This window comes from Ctenocephalides felis, unplaced genomic scaffold, assembly GCF_003426905.1.
Source record: "Ctenocephalides felis isolate EL2017-DRISC unplaced genomic scaffold, ASM342690v1 CF-g0.4_SCAFFOLD_01886, whole genome shotgun sequence".
Classification (NCBI taxonomy): Eukaryota; Metazoa; Arthropoda; class Insecta; order Siphonaptera; family Pulicidae; genus Ctenocephalides; species Ctenocephalides felis.
In genome coordinates, this window is record NW_020538040.1 from 165,268,560 (window position 1) to 165,290,051 (window position 21,492).

Consider the following 21,492-nt stretch of genomic DNA (forward strand, 5'->3'; position numbering starts at 1 on the left):
ACATACTTTAAATAATTCTGATGCATCAAATTTTAATAATTCATTTTTGAATAATCAAAACCAGGTCTAAATTTTTAATTTTCAATTATATTAGGAAAACTGGGTACGGTTGTGTCAGGGTACGGTAGTGACAGTCGTTATTACAAATACACTGATTTTGAAATAAGGTCCAAATGGAGAAAGTTGAAGTATTTTTGTTCGAACAAGTTTTCATTATTGCATTTAGTCAGCGCCTATATTAACATGATTTGTAGACCACTTTTAAATAGTCAATAGTAAGTTTTTTTGTTTGAATTATGTTAGTAATCTTCAAATTACCATTCAATTTACTTTTCTCTAATCTAACTGGTAAATCAACAAAATTGCAAAAAAGGGCACAACCGTACCCAGTCACCCATACTACTTTTTTAATAATTCATAATATTTTGCCTTGTGGGTTAATTATATTTTATTAACATCAGGTAAACTTTTGAGTCTTAAAACATCCATACTATGTAATATCATTATTACTTTTGAGACTGGACAACCATTTGATCAGGATAAATAAAATAAAAAATCTTCCAATCTTTTGTAAATATATCATACTCCAATTGATATTCTCAACTGTTGCACGTTGTTGATGTAAATTAAATTTAATAAACATAGCTATTTCGGGTCAGATTAGTTAAAAATTAATTATTTTGCCAACATATGACGTTGATGTAAAAACTTCATACTTGGATTGAAGTTCTTAACGCGTGCATATTGTCGATTTGAAGTTCAAATGAATAAACATATTTCATTGGCACTATTATAAATCCAAAATAATTATTAACATATAGTTTTCAATTTTTATCTATTTAGCACCACATTCTCCTCGTCGTCATAAACTGGATTTGAGAATGAAGTCACTGTCTTTGGACTCGCCAGAATCTTCTGAATTGCACGCCCAGAGACGAAGAATAACTCCTCCCAACAATAATAGCAGAATGAGCTGTAAGTTCGATTTTCACTTTTTTGCTCGATTAGTTTTTATTCACAAAATCAAGTTTTTTCTTTCTTTATACAAGAGCTCTGAAAAGTTGCGGTTTATAAATGCTTTTGATGAAACTTTTGTGGAGTGAATGGTAGAAACGTTGAATAATTTTTATGAAAGGAATATTTTTTTAACATTTTCTGTTATAGGTTTTTATGTTATAAATGTAAGGACGCAGAGATGGATATTTGAAGATATGTGTGTTTTATTGACATATTAATAGTTGATGGAAATTATTTTGTGAACTAACTTCAAACAATTAAAATTAATAAACGAATTAAAGTTTGAATTTTGCCTGAAATTTATTTGAAACAGTAGCTAATTATAAAAATAAGAAAATTAAACTAAACAATTTAATTCCTTGGACTGATTTAAATTTCTCGAACAGTAAGAATCAAGTAAGAATCAAATCATAAGTTTGAAACTTCAAAAATTTAAAAAAAATTGAAAATGTTTAGAATAATCAAAATTTTATATTTTTTATAATTTATTAAAAATAATTTTTAATAAAATAATTATTATTATCACAAAATAGTGCCTGACTGCACAGCAAATACTTAGCATTATGATAGTTTTTAGTGCCACTTTACATGCAAAATGCTACCTAACGTAGCCTTGCCATAACAAAAGTAATTTGAACAATGTTTCAGAAATATGTTAAATATTCTATATACAAATTAAATTTTTCGTGAACATCGTGTTTTTCAATTTTTTCTAATATTAGTTCGAAAATCTTGTTCTATTTATTTCGTTCCGCCATCTAACGTTGATGTTCATATAATATAGTGAGCGAAGACAAGAAAGGTTTATATATAGTAGTGAAATAGATATATTTTCACCATTTCACCTACTATTCATATTGTGATTATTGCTTTTATTTTTATGAAAATCATTGTTATTATAATATTATGGTCTGTATGCTGTAAATTGTACGTATACGTGCATGCCTCTTGTCTAGGCGTGAATATATCTCACATTTGGAGATTGTATTAATTTATACTAATATATATATATATATATATATATATATATATATATATATATATATATATATATATATATATGGTGAGATACGTCACCATTTTTCTAAAATTTGTCATCTGTCCTTTGTTACTCCATAGGCTGGGTATCCATCAGATAAATAGATACACTTTCTTATTTTTTATTTTAAAGGATTTTATGAAAAAACAGCAACATTTTTTTAAAATGCAGAAATAAAATTTTATGGGTGCATTTTTACAGAGATAACACTGTAGATAACCTTGATCTGGTATTTTGTCAGAATTATTCATTAGCAGAGTTGGAATAATTAATAATTTAACTTATCTATTATAAAATTGCTTTGTTTGCCTTTACTATTTACTATTATTTATTGTTTGCACCTTTACCAGGGTGTAGGTTCAGTTGGTCCTTTTTACCTCATCCAGGTCCTAGATTGTATAGAGGATTATACGGATTTATTATATGATTAATTCTCCAGTTTAGTAATGTAATCTAAGAAAAGATGTATGTACATATATAAGTATACATATATAAGTAAGTAGTAGTTTCTCAATAAACATTGATTTTTGTTTATATCTATGTATTTGTTGTTTTTAATAACATTATTCTTCATGCGAATTTTTGATTATCCGAATGCCTATTGACAACAATTAGTCCGGTTAATCGAGTTTTTGCCATTTGCCGTCTATCTTTTGATTGCTTCGACGACAGAATCAAGGTTATCGCTGGTTATACATCTTTTGCACTCTACTTTCAAATATAGTTGTAATAAAAATCTTAACTTTACTGATTTTTGAGATATTTGTGGTGGACCTTTTTACCTTTTTTTAGTATGGATGTTTTCGAACTTCCTTGCTCCCAGTGGCTCAAACGCTCAAAAAAAATTCTCTGAAACTGAAAGTATTAGCTCTTAATATTAATAACAGAGTAAGTCACTTTAGGATAGTCCAGCCAAAGTTTCTTGGTTTTTGTTCCTAAGAAAATACTAATTTTATGAAATATATCAAATTTTTGTTGTAAGTTATTTATTTATGATCAAATTAAGCAAATTCAATGTTAATCTCAAAATTTTGATTTACTTGTCACTAAGCTATGAATCTTTTCATATAAACTTTAGTTGGGGTTCAGACTATCTTAAAGATAATATCAAGAGCTAAAACTTTCAGAGAATTGTTTTTTATCAAGTTGGAAGCCTCTGGGAACAAGAAACTTTGAAAACTACCATATTAAGGACCACCCTAATATACATATATGTATATGCTACATTTGTGTGTAATTTTGGAAATATTATTAGACATTATTACCATTTTTGTGTATAGCCCCATCCAGCCCGAGCAACAAGCGCCTATTAGGCGCACGTGGCATGCGTACAGGTAGCGTAGACCTGCCCGACCAGGAGATGGAAAGGAGCCTCTCTTCGGCCAGCACTTCACCATGTCCGTCGCCGGTGAGATACGTCACAGTAGGTGCCGCACGCAAACGCATTTTTTTCTCATTTTAACGAATTTATTTTATAGTGCCAGCAAAAGTACTTGCAGCATTTCAAAAGCATGTACTTTCAAAGGTACTCTCCATGTATTTGCTCGCTTATAACAAAGTTAATTTTATAGACTAGCTAACTATATTTTTGCACGTTACTAGTAAAGGAAGTTGAAAAGTTTTCAAAATTTGAATAATGCATTCAAGCATTATATTTTATTATCAACGTAGTAAACTACTATGTTAATGCTGAAACTTTATTATTGCATCCTTAAAACTGCATTCAACTCGGTTCATTTTGTTTTACTTGTTTACGACATGGTCTATTTCTGTCTAAGGACCTACCTACCTACCAATGTACAATATTAAAATTATGAATGCTATATTTACAAATTGTCGCTTTTGCAGAAATTGTTTTTGCTAACATTTTGCTTATCTGCACATTATATATGATACTACTTAATCAGTCCATATTAAAATATGCTAATAACATATGATGATATTTTCTTAAAAACATAACTATAATAATAACTGGTAGTCTGCCCGAAGACAGGTCCATGATGTGGGAGTACCACATATCAATGATTCACATTCCCTTCCTTTTCTGTCATTCCCATTGCCACTTTTCCACCTTTTTTATACATTTTTTATGCGTTTTCCATTCCAAATTTTTGTTTCGTGGACCTGTCCTTCGGCTTTCAATTTTCTGTGCTTTCCCTCTTAATAACATATTCTAACTTATTTGTATTTTCTTAATAATATATCGTAATCAAATTTTAAAATTAATGATATCATTTTATACTAATTTACTTATAGAAACCCCATCGTTTGCTGCCAACTAATTTATACGCAGTGCTTTACAACTTTCAAGCTAGACATCAAGATGAACTTGATCTTCGTGCTGGGTATAAGGTAATTTATATGGATTAAATAGTTTATCATATATTGCTTCTAGCTATATTATTGTTGGATAAACAATAGCAATATTTTTTATATTATTGAATGTTTGAGTAAGTTCATCATTAGCTTTCCTTAGGGTAAGTTTGCATATCCTTACGTTTCAAGATCTTCTAAACATTTTGGCATACCTTAGAAAAATTGGTAAATGTATGTGTGTGTATGTGTAATATGTTTTTTTGGTGCGGATACAAATTTCCGTCGACGTTTTTGAGAGCACAGAACCGATTTAAATGATTCAGAAATTCATTCGATTCCTATAGACAGGAAGCCGGAGTGATTAGTTTCTGAGAGAATAGAGCATCTGGTTTGCAAGTTTCAATAACATTTTGTTTGTATTGACAGAGTGAAAAACTGATCACATTTTTGCCAAATTAGACTGGTGATCGAGATCCATTGACGTTATTGCTGGGTAAAAATTAAAATAATTGACAATTGGTGATCTGAAATTATAATTACAAATCATTACTAATAATTGAAATACATTTAGGAATATTGATATGCGAATGACATGTAGACAGGCGGACAGGTAGAAAATTGGGCAGATGGACACATAGACAGGTAGACAAATAGACTGGTAGACATATTGACAGGTAGAAATAGGGACAGGTAGACAGATAGAAAGGTAGACAGATATATAAGTAAGCTGGTAAACAAGTAGACAGATAGACAAGTAAGCTGGTAGACAGATAGACAGGTAAGCTGGTAGACAGATAGACAGATTGACAGGTAAGATGGTAGACAGATAGACAGATTGACATGTAAGCTGGTAGATAGATAGAGAGGTAATCTGCTCCTAATTAGACAGGTAGACAGATAAATTTTTTTTGTTCTCAAACCTTAACAGCAATCGGAACCTTATGTCCTATGAGCTGTTGACTCTTCCTTACTTCGTATTTTTAGATGGTAACCTAATGGTAACCCATCCATTTTAATGCAAGGGCTATTACCACTTGGAAACATATTGAGATAGACAAATAAGCAGAAAGATAGGTAGACATATAAACAGGTAGATAAGTAGAAAGGTAAATGGATGGACTTGTAGGCAGGTACAAAAGTAGCAAGGTATTTACTTGGACAGGTAAACAAGCAGACTGTTAGACAGATAGTTCATATACTATTGAAATATTTATTGATAAAATCAATTTTTTACACAAATCGGATCAAAATCAATCACAAACAATCGCTTACACCCGGTTTATTTTTTAGGTGACTGTTATAGACAGTTCAGATCCAGACTGGTGGAAAGGCAAGTGTTTGGGTCGCGTTGGATTTTTCCCATCAAAGTACTGTACACGGCTGCAAGCTGGTGAGAAGGTACTTCAGGTCACTCATAATGTGCAGACTGGTGATCGAGATCCGTTGACGTTATTACGAGACCAGATCGTTGTTCAGGTATATATAATATAAAGAAGGTAAATTGAACAACATGGTTAAGATTGTAACCGTTTTAACCCCTTGGATAATATCGTAGATGTGTTCTTTGTCGGCTATTTTAGGCATATTCAACAAAGCAGTTGAAGGTAATTCCAAGTATCAACATACACTGGTCAATGAGATCATTTGCAGTATTTAGCAATTCGTTCGTAAACTAAATTGTTGTCTTAAATAAACATAATGCTCGAAATTTACGTCGTAGATTTATTGTAGCAAACAACTTGTAACATTAAGCCATTTCGGGCAATTAACCGAAAAGTAATCAACGAGATTCAAACCGGTGATTCATTATAAGCTATGAAATAGTTAAAGAAATGTGTCATATGTTTGAAAACCAAACGCCTTATTAGGGTAATTATTATTCTGCGTAATAATTTCGAATTATTTATTGTAGATTTATTGCAGCAAACAATTTTTATATTTTCTCGATTCGCGCCTTTTATCAGATTGTAATCAACGAGATTCAAAACAATGATTCATTATTCGTTTGTGAAACGAAATGTGTCATATGTTTGGAAATTGAACGCCTTAATAGGGTAATTATTATTCTGCATAATATTTTCGAATTATTAGTCGTAGATTTATTGCAATAATTTGTATATTTTTTCAATTCGCGTGATTTATCAGAAAGCAATCAACTAGATCAAAACAATGATTTATTAATCGTTTATGAAATGGTTTGAGAAATGTGTCATATGTTTGGAAACTTAACATCCTAATATAGGCAGTAATTGTTGTACGTAGTATTTTCGAATTATTAGTCATAGATTTATTGTAGCAAACAAGTTATATATTTTTCCAGTTCGCGAAATTTATCAGAATGTAATAATCAACGAGATTCAAAACAATGATTTAATTCGTTTATGAAATAGTTTGAGAAATGTGTCATTAACGTCTTAATATAGGTAGTATATTTTCGAATTACACGTCGTAGATTTCTCGTAGCAAACAAAAGTTGTATATTATTCCAATTCGCGCGATTTATCAGAAAGTAATCAACGAGATTCAAAACAAACAACAAACAAACAATTTATTAATCGTTTATGAAATGGTTTGAGAAATGTGTCATATGTTTGAAAACTTAACGTCTTAATATTGGCAATAATTGTTCTACGTAATAATTTCGAATTATTTATCATAGATTTGCTGTAGCAAACAACTTGTATAATTTACACAAATTGCGAATCGTAGAAAAGTAATCAACGAGATCAAAACAATGATTCATTCGTTTATGAAATGGTAGAAGTAGTTTCAGAAATGTGCTTTAATATTGGTCTATTTTGCGGCAGAATCGGCCCATAGGATGAGTAAAAACGATCGAGATTTATTTAATAAATAAATATTATTGAGGAACAACACGGTTCCATTTTTTTCGTACTTTTTTATCATTACTACTTCATATTAGGCTATCCATGGGAATCCAACCTGGACTCTTTGTTTGTAAGAAAATAAAAACTTAAAGATAAATACTTACTTCTATTTATGTGATGGTACTTATTGTATCTCAGGCTGCGCTCTTCCTTGATATTTTTTTTCAGCTATATATTTCATTTGTCTCAAGAAACGAAATTATAAAATACTCTTTAACCAAAAAACAGTAAGATGAGCATTCGAAAGTGACAAATGAGTACAAGTCTTTGAGGTCCCTAACGTCGAAAGCGCGACTCGCGCTCGAAAATATATAATATTATTCGATGTAACAGAGTCTCCAACAAATTGTAAAAAGAATTTTGTAGCAGAGAAACATAGAAAAAATATGGTTTCTTTTTTAATTGATTCGAGTTGGGGGTAGGGTAGATAAAATCTTTATAAATAATTAAGGGTTGTTATTGATAAAAAAATTGCAAAAACAACTTTTTTGCAATCAAATTATTACAAAGTTTACTTTAATATGAGTGTAATAAAAAATTATAATACTGATCCAATCAGCACAACTGGAGATAATTAATTTATTGCAGAAAAAAGTAACAAATAAGTCTTTGAGGTCCCCGACGCGGAAAGCGCGACTTGCGCTCGAAAATATTTAATATCTCTTGATAAAACAGAGTCTCCAACAAATTGTAAAAAGAAAAGTTCATAGAAATTGAGCAAATCATCAATACTTGTATCGTAAATATTTACGTAAACAATTTTTTTTAGCAAAATCCTGAAATGCGTGGCAAATGATTTTATGTATAATATCTGTAATTAAAATTTCATTCAATTCTAAAATGTGATATTTTATTTTTCCCAAAATGCGTGCGATTTGTAAAAGAATGACCGATATGTTGACTATTACTAGGGAAGAATTGGTTGAAGTGTGATTTATCCTTTACAATTTCGGTAGGTCGGCGAAGAGAACAAGGGCCTAGTGTCCGTTCGCGTAGCTGACCGCCGCACCGGCATGTGCCCGGTCAAGTACTTGCTGGAGGTGTGACGCACAGAGAGCGACACAGCACGGCGTCGCGGCGTCGAGCGTCGCAGCACCGAGCAGCGTCGCACCACGTCGACTGCCTCGGTCGCCTCGACCGTGTGCCCATCGATGCGACGCCCTTTGCTCCTGTCACACCAGCCACTTCAGAACCAACAAACGTTTTACAATTTTTACCCGCAAACCACCTGCCGCGCGGCTGGTTATTACAACTCGCTCAATAGCCGAAGCCGACCCCTTATGGTCATACCGCCGTAATTTTCTGACTACAAAAATATACCCCAAAAATGTTTTCCTGTAATACATGTTTGAATGTGATACTTGTCTTTAAAAAATCAAACATATAATTAAATGGTTAAATATGTTAGGCAGAATAGATGTTATAGTATGGTTTAATTGTTCCAACATCCGATGTTAATGTTTAATCAGATTAATCATAGTTATTTGAATGTGGTGTGAATCTACTACTCGTAAACCGTGCGAGCTGTTCATGTTTTTAAATATTTGGAAGTGTTACAAAACATGCCAAACACTGCGAGATTAATAACAAATATGCGAAAAGAAACAAACGTTTCGAAAAGATCAAGGGACCAATTCTCGCATAAAATAGAAATGTTATGGTAATGCTATGTCACGGGTCTATATTCGTATGAATTGGTAGTAACAAACTGATACAAAACTACGTACTTGCTGTCAGGCGTTTTATACATAAAACCTAACTTTACGTACGTGTTATCAAAAAGACATCAGGAAATTCCACTTCATTGTTATTTGATGTTTGCTAAGGCGACCATGCGCTATAGTCCCGGATTTCACCTTGTGTCCTGGGTTTTTGTAAAAACAATACATATTTGTCCCGGATTTAGCTAATTCATCCAAAGTTTAGGTTTTATTGAACCTTCTTAATTACTCCACAATAAAATTACAAATACTCATCAAATATCTAAAAGTGATATATTCGAGTATGCTTATATGAAACATAGCGGTATAAAATTTTAAATACAATAAATCAGTCTTTCTCAAAGTGGGCGATATCGCCCCCTGGTGGGCGATATTGAACTCCAGGGGGGCGATGAAAGGCCTCGCGAAAAATGTTGGTTGTTGTATTGTATTTACTTTACATTTTAAAGTTTACCAGAATTTGTATCCCAACGATTAATTGGTACTTTCAATGTTTGGTCGTGTTTCCATGGTATTTGAATGATTTTGATGCCATTTTATAGCTTTTTACCAAAAATTAATATACCAATTTTCAACTCACTTGGAGTTAAATACTAACATATCCCAAAAGCATTTACCGACTGTGTTGGAAATTTTTGCATTTTTAGGCCAATGAAAAACGGCATTAGGGAGATTAAATTTAAATACTTTTATTAAACACAATTGTAAAAAAAATATTTATTCTTCCGATCAATTAATATTGACAATGCATGCAAAGATAATCATTCTATAATAAACTGTTCCAAATTTCTTTCCATGACGTAATCTGATCGGAAAGTTTTATTAGCGGCAAGGGTATATGTTCTAATTGTTTAAAAAAGGGTCATTTACAATACAATTGCTTTAAAAGATATAGATGTAATACCTGTTCTCAAAAACATAATACTCCATAAAGATAGACTAATTCACCAGGTATAGACAACCCCGCAATGATAGCGGTACATACAAATCTCCCGACGGGGGGGAGTGCACCTTTAACTACGGTAATTTTAATATTTAAAAATTTTTGCATATAAATATCTGTAATATTATAAATTGAAACAGTCTAGAAAAGTAGAGTAATGAGTGCAGAAGCATGTAAATTAGATCAAGATATTTCGCAAAGATAATAGTTGTTTTTATTCCTTTTTTTTGGTGACGGGATAATTCTATATTACAGTTCACTAAATTAACTTTTAAAAGTGATTGCACCCAACATTTTTCGCGTAATTTTTAAAAGAAAAGCCATGTCGCAAGCAAAAAAAAAGATGCGTCAGTACAATGCAGAATATATTAAATATGGATTCATAGAAAATTCTGTAAACCCATGTATGCCTTTATGCCTTCTGTGTTCAAAAACATTTTCAAATGAAGCAATGAAGCCCTCAAGACTTCAAGATCATTTGAATAGAATGCATCCGGATAAGAAGGATAAAAATGTTGATTACTTTCGAAATCTGGAAAAGATGTATATTGCTCAGCCTAGTGTGTCAAAACTTTTTTCTGTAGCTGCTAAGCAGGACGATGACGGACTTCGAGCGTCATACAATATCTCTCGGTTAATTGCCCAAACAGGTAAACCACACACTATTGGAGAATCAATAATTTTGCCAGCAGTAAAAGAAGTTATAACTACTGTGCTACATAAACCAGCAGCAGATATAATTCGCAAAATTCCTTTGAGTAATAGTTCTGTGCAAAGACGAATTGATGAAATGGCTGAAAATATTGAAGAATTATTATGCAATCATTTGAAGTCTTGTAAATTTTCACTCCAATTGGATGAGTCTACTTTACCAAATAATGAAGCATTGTTGTTGACTTACGTGAGGTTCATTAAAGATGAAGAAGTATGCCAAGAACTTCTATTTGTTAGAAATTTAGAGACAGATACAAAAGGAGAAACCATATTCAAAACATTGGAAAAGTTTTTTGATGAGAAAGATATTCCATTGAAGAATATTATATCAGTTGCTACTGATGGTGCTCCAGCTATGAGGGGTTGTCAAAAAGGATTCATAGCCTACCTAAAAAATAAAATTCCCAATGTTCTTGCTGTGCATTGCGTGATACATCGACAGCATCTAGTTGCCAAAAACTTAAGTGAACGATTGCATCAAGCATTGCAACATGTCATCAGAGCTATTAATAAAATCCGACACAACTCTTTAAATGAGAGATTGTTCAATCAGCTGTGTACCGCTAATGATGAAGAATTCAACAGATTGTTATTTCACACAGAAGTGCGTTGGCTATCAAAAGGAAATTGTCTGACCCGTTTTTACAATCTCTTTGACTCCGTTGTTGAGTTTTTAGAAAATAAGGACACACAGTTGTGTAAAGACCTGATATCATCAAAAAATGATATAGCATATCTCACAGATCTTTATGCATTACTCAACAATATGAATCTACAACTTCAAGGCGATGGCTTAAATTTAATAAAAACAAAAAATATCATCGCTGCTTTTATAGCAAAACTGTTATTACATAAGAAAAATATTGGCAGACGGGAGTTTCATAATTTTCCAAATTTATCGGTATCGTGCAACGAAGACTTGCTCGTGTACTGCCAACATTTGGAAAATCTTCATGAAAATTTTATTGAAAGATTTCAAGATATTTTGAATTTGGAAATACCAGGCTGGGTATTAGACCCTTTTTCAAATGCAAATGTAGAAGCATCAGCCCAGCTAGAAGAAGAACTTATAGAATTAACAACAAATGAAGAGTTAAAAATCAAATTTAAAGATGGATACCAACAATTTTGGCTACAGAAGTCAATTCAGCACTTATATCCTGGCTTGTGGTTGGTTGTTCAAAAATTTTTACTAGCATTTCCATCGTCATATTTGTGTGAACGTGGATTTAGCACTGTGACAATGCTACTTACTAAAAACAGAAATCAGTTGCAAATTACCAAACGCGGTGACTTACGACTGTTTTTGAGTGCAATGGAACCTGATATTGACAAACTTGTAAAAAACCATCAAATTCATCCTTCTCATTAGAGTTTGAAAATAAAATTTTATATACTGTTTATATTAATTTGATTATAATATATAAAATATATGATTAATGTCATAAAGTTGCGTTTTATTTGCTTTCACTGGTAAAAATGTTCAATTTAGAATGTAAGGTTGCATCAACTAATATATCACACTATAACTATATTAATAAAAGTAATAAAAGAAACAGTTTTCAGAGATTGTATAAAAAATTTGGTAGGGGGGCGATGGAAGGAATAAGTTTGAGAAACGCTGCAATAAATGGTTGATATAGAAGGGTTAAAATAGCCTCTCCATTAATAATTTTGAACTTTTATTTTTATTTTTATAAAAATTAGCAAAAATTATAAAAACGAACTTTTTGACTGCCTGACACAAGTGCTAATTGTTACTAACAATAAGTTAATTATGAAGAAAGCCAGAGGCGTTATCGAGCCGGAACGCTCCGGAACCTCGCACCAGTACTTCTTTTTTGGACAGGAACGCGTTCCGGAACTAAAGATGATTTAATATAATTTAATTTCTGATAACAATTGGCTGACGTATTAGAAAAAAACATTATAAGAAATGCTCTTTTTCCAAATTTTCGGCAATTTTAATATGTAGAAATTATTAAAAACAAGGGTTCTTAACCGAACCCGAACCGGAACGAACCGGCTTGTTTCTCCGAACCGTGGACCGGAGTTCGCAAAATTTTTTATCTGCTGAACTGGAACTCAAACCGAACTGAAACAAATACGAGAACTCATTTTTAAACCGGTTCTTTATTTTTGCGTTCTGGTAAAGAAATAGCATAACACCTTCAAAGAAAATTGAACAGAATTATATAAAAGGCTTAAAAGTGAGAGAACGTTTGTGCGTTTTGTAGGTTAGGTTTCATGTGTAAAACGGCTGATCGCCAAGCAATATCTTTTTGATAGTTTGTAACTTCTAACATACACGAAGATAGACCCGTAACATAGCATTACCATAACATTTCTATTTTATCCTAGAATTGATCCACAAGATCTTGACTCAATTGGTCGCAGCACAAAATCAATCCCTTTACCATCGCTCGGTTTATCGTGTAGACATCTTTGTTCGACGTTAATGATAGATAGATATATTATATATTATAGTTTATCATAAACAAAAATTATACTATTTTATAAAAAAAGTAATAGCTTTTGAAAAAAATTAAGACTCTTAAAACAAAAACAAAAAAAAGTTGATCGGTGAATTTTGATAACAAAATCAATAATTGAATACGGTATTGTCATTTTCTGAAAATATTTAGCTGTGGAAACTAAATATTTATTAATGTTATTGTTCTTCGAAGTCGCCTAACTTCTATTGTTACGCAAATGACAATGAGATTATTTTCAAAGGCTAAACTAAACAATGAACATTGATCGTTGTAATAAAGATGTTATTATAATTAATACGATTATATAAAGCATGTTATCGAAACAGCAGACAAAATAATTTGCGTATCGTATCAAGTTCTTGGACATGCGAATTTTATCAAATCCCATACAATAGGAAATACAATATGTCCCGATCATATTTTCAATCTATTATCTTTTGTGAGAAATTAACAATTGAATATCTGATTTCAACTTGATATGAGCCGCCACTTATGATAGTTCTTCGAAACAAGAAAAAGATTAAATATGTATTAAATGTTTGCAAATTATCCTGATAAGTTAACTCATACAAATAAGACTGTATGCTGACATACGGCACATTTTTCCTTGCAAAAATTTGCGCTTTTTCTGGAAATTGATCACATCTAATGATGTGGAGACATATGAACGAATTTATTTTATCATATATAAATATAAAGTAATTAAATGATAAATATTTATGTATTTGTAACAATTTTATAGATATCTTATGCACTAAACCGTCCTGAATATACCCTATTCTTAAATGTAAAAATGCGTGCTCACATAAACACATTATATGTTATGGACATATGTTAACTTTACTCGGAAAATAAGTGTTTTTAAATAAATGTATAAGAACACATATACACATATTAAAAACTGTACTGGTATATTTCTTGGGTCAAATTATTTTTGCAAATTATTCTGCATTCTAGTCTATAGTACTTGAACACGTTAATCGATAATATCAGAAAAGTTATCACATGGGCGATGGTAACTACAGTACTAGATAATTTAGCTAAAAATGTATGCAAGAAACGTAATATATCAAAAAAAAATTGGCAAAATTTTTGAAAAAAAAACCTATTTTAATGTCACGCATATATGACTGACATAGCCCTATATTACAACTTTTTTTCTTCTACCAAATCGGGCATGTCAGTCATACATGTCCAACATGGCTGATGTGGTGATTAACGTGTTATTATTATAATTTTTTCTTGTTTGTGAAAAAATTGTATTCTACGACTATTTGGTTTGGTTTAGGTTTCCTGGATAAATTGGATTAGTGAAATAATAGTATCTAAATTGCTGTATTATTATGGATTTTAAATGAGTTTGAACAAATCCTAGTAAAGAAGATAATCCAGATCTCAAAAGTATTGAAAATCTTGATTTTTTTATTCGATGAGCAGAGTTCCAGCTGTTGTGCTGACTTCTTTTAATGACCAGGCTTTATGGCAACTCAAACGGTTGGCCTATCTTCATGATGAATTTATTATTACATTTTTTGTAATACTGAAGATTTTTTTGTAAATGCAGCAATACTGATTTAGAGCTTTTTTTACTTGGAAACACATCACTTTACTATCTAAATTTCCAAGTGAAGACTGGTGTCAGGACATCATGGTGTCTAAGGCGTTTGTCTAACCACAAACTTCTGATTTAAATCCCATTACTCTAACCACCAATTTACGAGAAAGCTCGAAAAAAATAAAATGAACCAAAAGCAAGCAACATAAAGAAGATGTTGTTGTGCTTAAACAAGATGATGTCCTAATCAAGAAAATTGGCTGTCCTCCTCGATATGTGTTGAATTTATTATTAAAATGTTTGTAATACTAAAGAATTTTGCATTGATGCAGCATAAGTGGGTTAGAGCTATTTTTACTTGGAAACCCACGACTTCACTGTCTATATTTTCAAGTAAACCTGGTGTCAGGGCATCATGGTGTCCAAGGTGGGTATATAACCTGGAACTTCTGATTTAAATCTAGTAGCTCTAACCAGTAATCTACGAGCGAGCTTCAAAAAATTAAAATAAACCAAAAACAAGCAAAATACAGAAGATGTTTCAGTTCTTAAAAAATGATGTTCTAATAAAGAACATTGGCTGCCCTTCTCGATATGATGTTTAATTTATTATTACCATTTTTGTAATACTAAAGAATTTTGCATTGAAGCAGCAAAACTGGGTAAAAGCTAAATTGGAATTACATTTCCAAGTGAAGGCTGGTGTCAGGACATCATGGTGTCCAAGGCGAGTATCTAACTTGGAACTTATAATTTAAATCCCATAGCTCTAACCTCGGGAAAGCTCGAAAAAAAAAATGAACCAAAAACAAGCAAAACAAAGGAGATATTGTTGTTCTTAAAGAAGATGATGTTCTAATGAAGAACATTGGCTGTCCTCTTCGATAAGTGATTTCATCATTTTTTTTTGACAATTTTTGGCAACTTCGAATGTTGGTTTGATAAATAAAAAAATAAATCTCTATTATGTATTTCGTTTTGGTTCAGCATAAGTACGAAACATAAAATACCTTAATATGACCAATATAAGTTCAATACTCGTACATATCACAATTTTAGTCTTCACAATTGGACTTTTATCAAATGTGTATATGTGTTAGTATGTAATTTTTGTGTATATGTGTGCACATTCATTTTATGTATCATTACTGGTAATTGGATTAATATAATATGAATGAGTATTATTAAATTCGTCGGTACCATTCTAGCAAACGGCTGTTCTCCGTACAAGAAGTGCATCTATAGCTGCACAAAAGACCAATGTATTAATAGTTAAGAAAATTAGATATTCTTATGTGTATACACTTATTATAAATTAAATTAAATTAAGAAACAAAAAGCACTAGCACCTATGAGTATGGATATAAAAATATATATGTATGTTATGAAAATAGATATATGATATATATAGAAAATGTATGGTATATTCTTAAATAGTACGTATTTCTTTTTGGGAGATTTTGGACACAACTCAAACAAATCTAAAAAACCTTTGAATTTAATTTTGGTTTTTATAAATTAAATTATATAAGAATTAACCTGTTAACTGTAACGCGCTCATCCTACTGTTCCCACAGTTTTGTGTCGTCAAAATCGAGCCATGACGAATATATTCGTTAAATATAGAGTAAGTTGCGCTGGTAAGATATTGGTCGAAAAATGTGTTTTTTTTACAAAATTGAAAATTTAATTACATTGGTTAACATAACTGTATGTTATAAAAGCATTCAATGAATTATCATACATTTAAAAGTAAAAATTCCAATTGGAGAGCTTTTCCACAAATAATTCTTTGTTCAATTTCACGATTGCATCGCTTTTGTTGATAAAAGTTTTGATATAATTTGTTTTCGCTAATTAGGCAGATTTAGTTAAAAACCAATACTTTCAATTCAATGATTTTTTTATTAGAAATCGATATTTTTGATACACCTTTTTGTTTTTGTATACAAAGTCATAGCACTTAATCTATATTGGAGCTAATTCTGTTTCCACAAATCTTTCTGTGGAGTGATCCAAACGTCCTAAAATATTATAGGAATACGAAAAGTAGTATAATTATGAAAATTCTTTAGTTTGGAACTAGTACTTTTAATACATGCTCCATATAGATATATTAGTGTATAGATATTGTACTGATCACCGTTGACGTGAACTCTTAAATTAAATGTATTTCTAGAACACGGGTTAGAATGAAAGGTGTTACATAATTTAAATTTAATTAATACAATAAAATGTACTAAATGATTGTTTAAAATATATCAAATGACAAACCATAGTTTTTGGTGAAAAGCAGAAATTATTATTTCGAAATAAACGGTTTATTTTTTTACCAAAATAGATAATTTTCAATTTTTATTAATGAAGTCGATTATTTATATATATCAGAAAGTTCATGTAACTTCTAGAAATTGTGAGTAAAAATGTAATTTAAATAAATAAATCCTAATCCTTTATTAATCAAGTATAGTATTTCCGCATTTCGTGATGTCCATGCAACTTGCCTTAAGGTAAAATGCCACTTACAACTTTTTATTTTATACATTAACAGCCTCAAAATATACCAATTATCCTATAATTTTAGAATATCTTTTATTTTTCTCAAAAATCGCAATTAAAAGAGCCAATTTTCGCTGATTTATATGCATGACGAGCATGTTCGTCATGCGTATAAAACGATAACCAATTGCTATTAAAATTGAAATTTTTGACAAAAACAAAATATTTTCTGGAATGTCAAGTTGTTCAGAATATTTTGATGCTAAGAATGTAGAAAATAAGTAGTTGTAAGTGGCATTTTACCTTAAGGCAAGTTGCATGAACATCTCGAAATATGGAAATAATTTACTTAATTCTTAATAAAAATTGAGATTTTGCTATTTTAAAAGTGTTTTCTACTGTTTATTTTGAAAATAGTTTTTTACTTCAATCATAAACTATTTTTTTATTCATTTCATTGAATTTCTATATATTCAATATTTTATTGAATTTAAACGTTTTTAGTTTAGTACGTATGTGATATATGCATTATATTAACAAAAAACAACATGAAGTAACTTTTTTTTAATTTCATAAAATAAATCTATATTTTGCATCCAATATCTTAGCAGTGCAACTTACTTTGTGTTTGACGGATATACTCTTCATGGTCCCGATTGGGACGACATCAAACTGTGTTTACTATTGGATGTGAGCTACACAGTTATCTGGTTAATACACAAAGTTTTACCACTTCTCCATGACGAGAATACACGTCAATTACAGTTAACTGGCTCAAAAAATAAAAAAATAATGTTCAATTATTAATTGCTTTTGTTCTTACATTGTTTAGCATGAACAATGCAGATTAAGGAGGATTATTTGTCTGTTAAAACTTTCTTTTCAAATATCCTAAAATCAATTCAAATTCCAAATGTCATGAAAACTGTTGAAAAAATTGTCACCTCCAAAATGTTACATTTGGGTTGTGTCCATTGTTTTGCAAAAAGCAAGTTTTATAAATATAATTAATTCAATCATTCATGTTACATAAATTTTTAAAAATGAATGTATAACATACGTATATCATACGTTGTTTTTGCGAATAGACAATGCTAAGTGTCTATAAGTTGCAATTAAATATTAAAAAAAGTGTTTGCAATAACATCATATAATAGTATTTAATTTATCCAAACGGTTTCAAATCATTTGTTTATTGTCTAATAATTTTTGCACAAAAGCATTCGCGCAATTATAGGAATGATGATACGATTGAAGAAAATATTTTCTAGATTAGTCAAATCAAATATCTATTATTTATTATTGTAGAATTTGATATCTAATTCGTTTTATTTTCTATAGCATGGCATTAATGGACGAAATTTTTATGTGCTATCATAATGTACAAAAATGCACAAACAAACAAATGATAGTATTGTTTAAAACGCTCTTCAGAAACAAGTGCTTGAATTGATTGATGGTATTGTTTTTGTTTAATACAGAAATTATTTATTTCACGCTTTAGAGAAATAATTAAATTTTGTTTGTTTATAAATGTTTGTAAATATGCATATAAATTCCTGCATTCCACTTTGAGATAAGTACGGAATTTAGCAATTACGAGTAATATCAACAAAAAACATCGGTTAATTAATCTATGTTTTTATAAAATTCTTTTTGGATAAAATTCCTATTAGTTTGACGGAAAAGATTAAAATTATTTATGACTCAATAAGTGAATAAGATGATTTATGAAAAAGGGCCTACATTTTTTATTAGGTTTTTTTTAATTTTAATTTTAGAGCTTTATTTTATTTTTTTTTTGGAATATATTAGTGTGGTCTTTAATATGGATATTTCCGAATTTGATTGCTCCCAGGGGCTCAAATGCTTCCACGTTTATTAAAGAAAAATCTCTAAAAGTTTTAGATCCTAATATTAACTTTAAAATAGTCCGCACTCCAACTAAAATTTCCCGGTTCTTCTTCCTAAGTAAATACTTATTTTATAAAATATATCATATTTTTGTTGTAAATTTTTTCTTTATGATCAAAATAAGCAAATACAATGTTATTCTCGAAATTTTGATTCACTTGTCGCTTAGTTATTAAATCCTAAAAAACAAATGGAATTTGATCCATGTTATTTTCATATGAAACTTTGATTGGAGTGCAGATTCTCTTAAAGTTAATATTAAGAGCTAAAAATTGCAGGAAATTATTTTTTATCAATTTGAAAGCATTTGAGCCCCTGGGATCAAGGAACTTCGACAACATCCATATTAATGACCACCCTAATGTATATATAATTATAAACAAAAAAGTTTTTTATTCTGGCATCTATCCATTTATTATACGAATCGATAATTTTGTTTAAAAAAATATAATACGTTATAAAACTAAGTTATGTATAAAAATTTTGATGAGTCTTTTATACGTTTCGAAAACCAATTTGACTCTTCTTCAGTGGATTTACATAACAAAATATAAAAAATAATGAATACCTGAAATTTATAAAATGTATATTAAATTATATATAATTTTAGATATATAAAAATGTTTGGTTAATTGTAACCAATATATTAAAAAAATAACAATATTAAAAATTTATATATGTGCAATTAAATATATGTACAAAACAATCATCAAGAAATAATAAATTACAAAAAAAATAATAAAAATAAGATAATATTTTTAAAAAGTTTCATTCACAGTAGAAGAGTCAAACTGGGATTCAAAATGTATAGGAAACTTGTTATATACATTGAAACTTTGATACATACCTTTGTTTTTTTTTAATAATTAATATATATATATATTTTAATAATTTAAAGTATAAATAAAATGAGTAATATTATTATAAATTTAATTAAATCATTGAGCACAAAACATGAACAGAAAAATACGTGAGATTTATTATTAGTTCATTTAATTTTAAGGATTTTTTATATTTTTGTGATGAACAATTGTCACTGAAGACAAAAGTAACACTTCAAAATAAATGATTATTTATTATAATATATAATAAAAAATCTCAAAAGCAAATATTAAATTTCGTAATCGATTTTGCAAGAACTTTTGATAAGTTCGTACAATATTTTTAATCATACAATCAATGTTATTAATTTACTAATTTTATTTAACATTGTATCAAAAAGTATGATTATACAAAATCATTTATATTTTGAATTCAAGAATCTGCAAAAGCATCTCTGGAATACATTACAAATTCTAATTGCGATTAAATTGCATTATCGCTTACTTACATCACAATTTTATATAATGCATAATGCATAATGTCAGGAATCTTCAATCAATTCTTGTGATGCCAAATATAAATACATGGGTGAGAATTTTCTGTTCTAGAATAATAAATAAAATTACTAAATAATCAATAGATTCGTAAATGGCATGCGATGTATCAAGATGAATTGCGATTTCTTGGGATTTTGGTTGAAATTAATAATATTAGCAAAATTGGGTTTTGTATCCAAAAGGAGGTCCTATTTTTGTCGATATTCTGACAGTTTATTATAATTTTTAAATAATTAACGATAATGATATGAAATTTAAGCATGCGGAATATATGCTACATAATTTATATATTATAATATTATATTTAATTTTTTTTTATTTTTTCGAAATGCTCTTTTAAAAAACAAGACGCATTGTTTCTCATGATAATCGTCACTCGTGTCGATAAATTTAAATATTAAAGGTACATTTCAAAAAAAAAATAATTAGGATATTATGAGCTTCTATGTGCAATATAGAGCTTTCGTAAAATTATGATTATTTTTTGGTTATTGTGGTTCATTTTCATTAATTTTGTTCATTTTAACTTTAGAACTGTAATCGTGAATAACATTTAAATTTATTTAATTTTTCGAAATGCTTTTTTAAAAAACAAGACGCTTTGCTTCTCATAAGACTCGCCACTTGTGTCGATAAATTTAAATATTAAAGATATATTTAAAAAAAAAATTAATTAGGAAATTATGAGTTTCTAAGTGCAACATAGAGCTTTGGTGAAATTATGACCATTTTCTAGTTATTGTAGTTAATTTTTATTATTTGGGTTCATTTTAATTTTGGAACGATAACCGTGAATAACATTTCTAGAACAACAGTAAAAACTAATAACATAATTGCTCCATGTTTCCAAGAATTAAGACTTTTTGTTTAACTATGAATCGGTCGACTTTGAGACCACCTCCTTTAAGAAAAATGTTCTAAAGTGTGTTGGCTAGTTTCATCAAAATCTGGCACATTTAATCATGATTGTAAAATGGTCAAATACTTGATAACTTTATTGTTGAAAATTTTG

The 21,492-nt window shown here is 29.7% G+C and overlaps 2 protein-coding genes across 2 annotated transcripts; both read left to right on the forward strand.

The window, feature by feature from the left end:
• Positions 1–849: 849 nt before the first annotated feature.
• On the forward strand, positions 850–8,306 carry LOC113376191 (SH3 and cysteine-rich domain-containing protein 3-like). Its single transcript, XM_026616107.1, has 5 exons — positions 850–975; positions 3,337–3,464; positions 4,313–4,408; positions 5,663–5,848; positions 8,217–8,306. The coding sequence occupies exons 1-5, from the start codon at positions 882–884 to the stop codon at positions 8,304–8,306; spliced, it is 594 nt and encodes a 197-aa protein (XP_026471892.1). The 5' UTR covers positions 850–881.
• Positions 8,307–10,246: 1,940 nt separating this feature from the next.
• Positions 10,247–12,010, forward strand: LOC113376192 (SCAN domain-containing protein 3-like). The gene has a single exon (XM_026616108.1). It carries the CDS (start codon positions 10,247–10,249, stop codon positions 12,008–12,010), a length of 1,764 nt encoding a protein of 587 aa, XP_026471893.1.
• Positions 12,011–21,492: the final 9,482 nt, after the last annotated feature.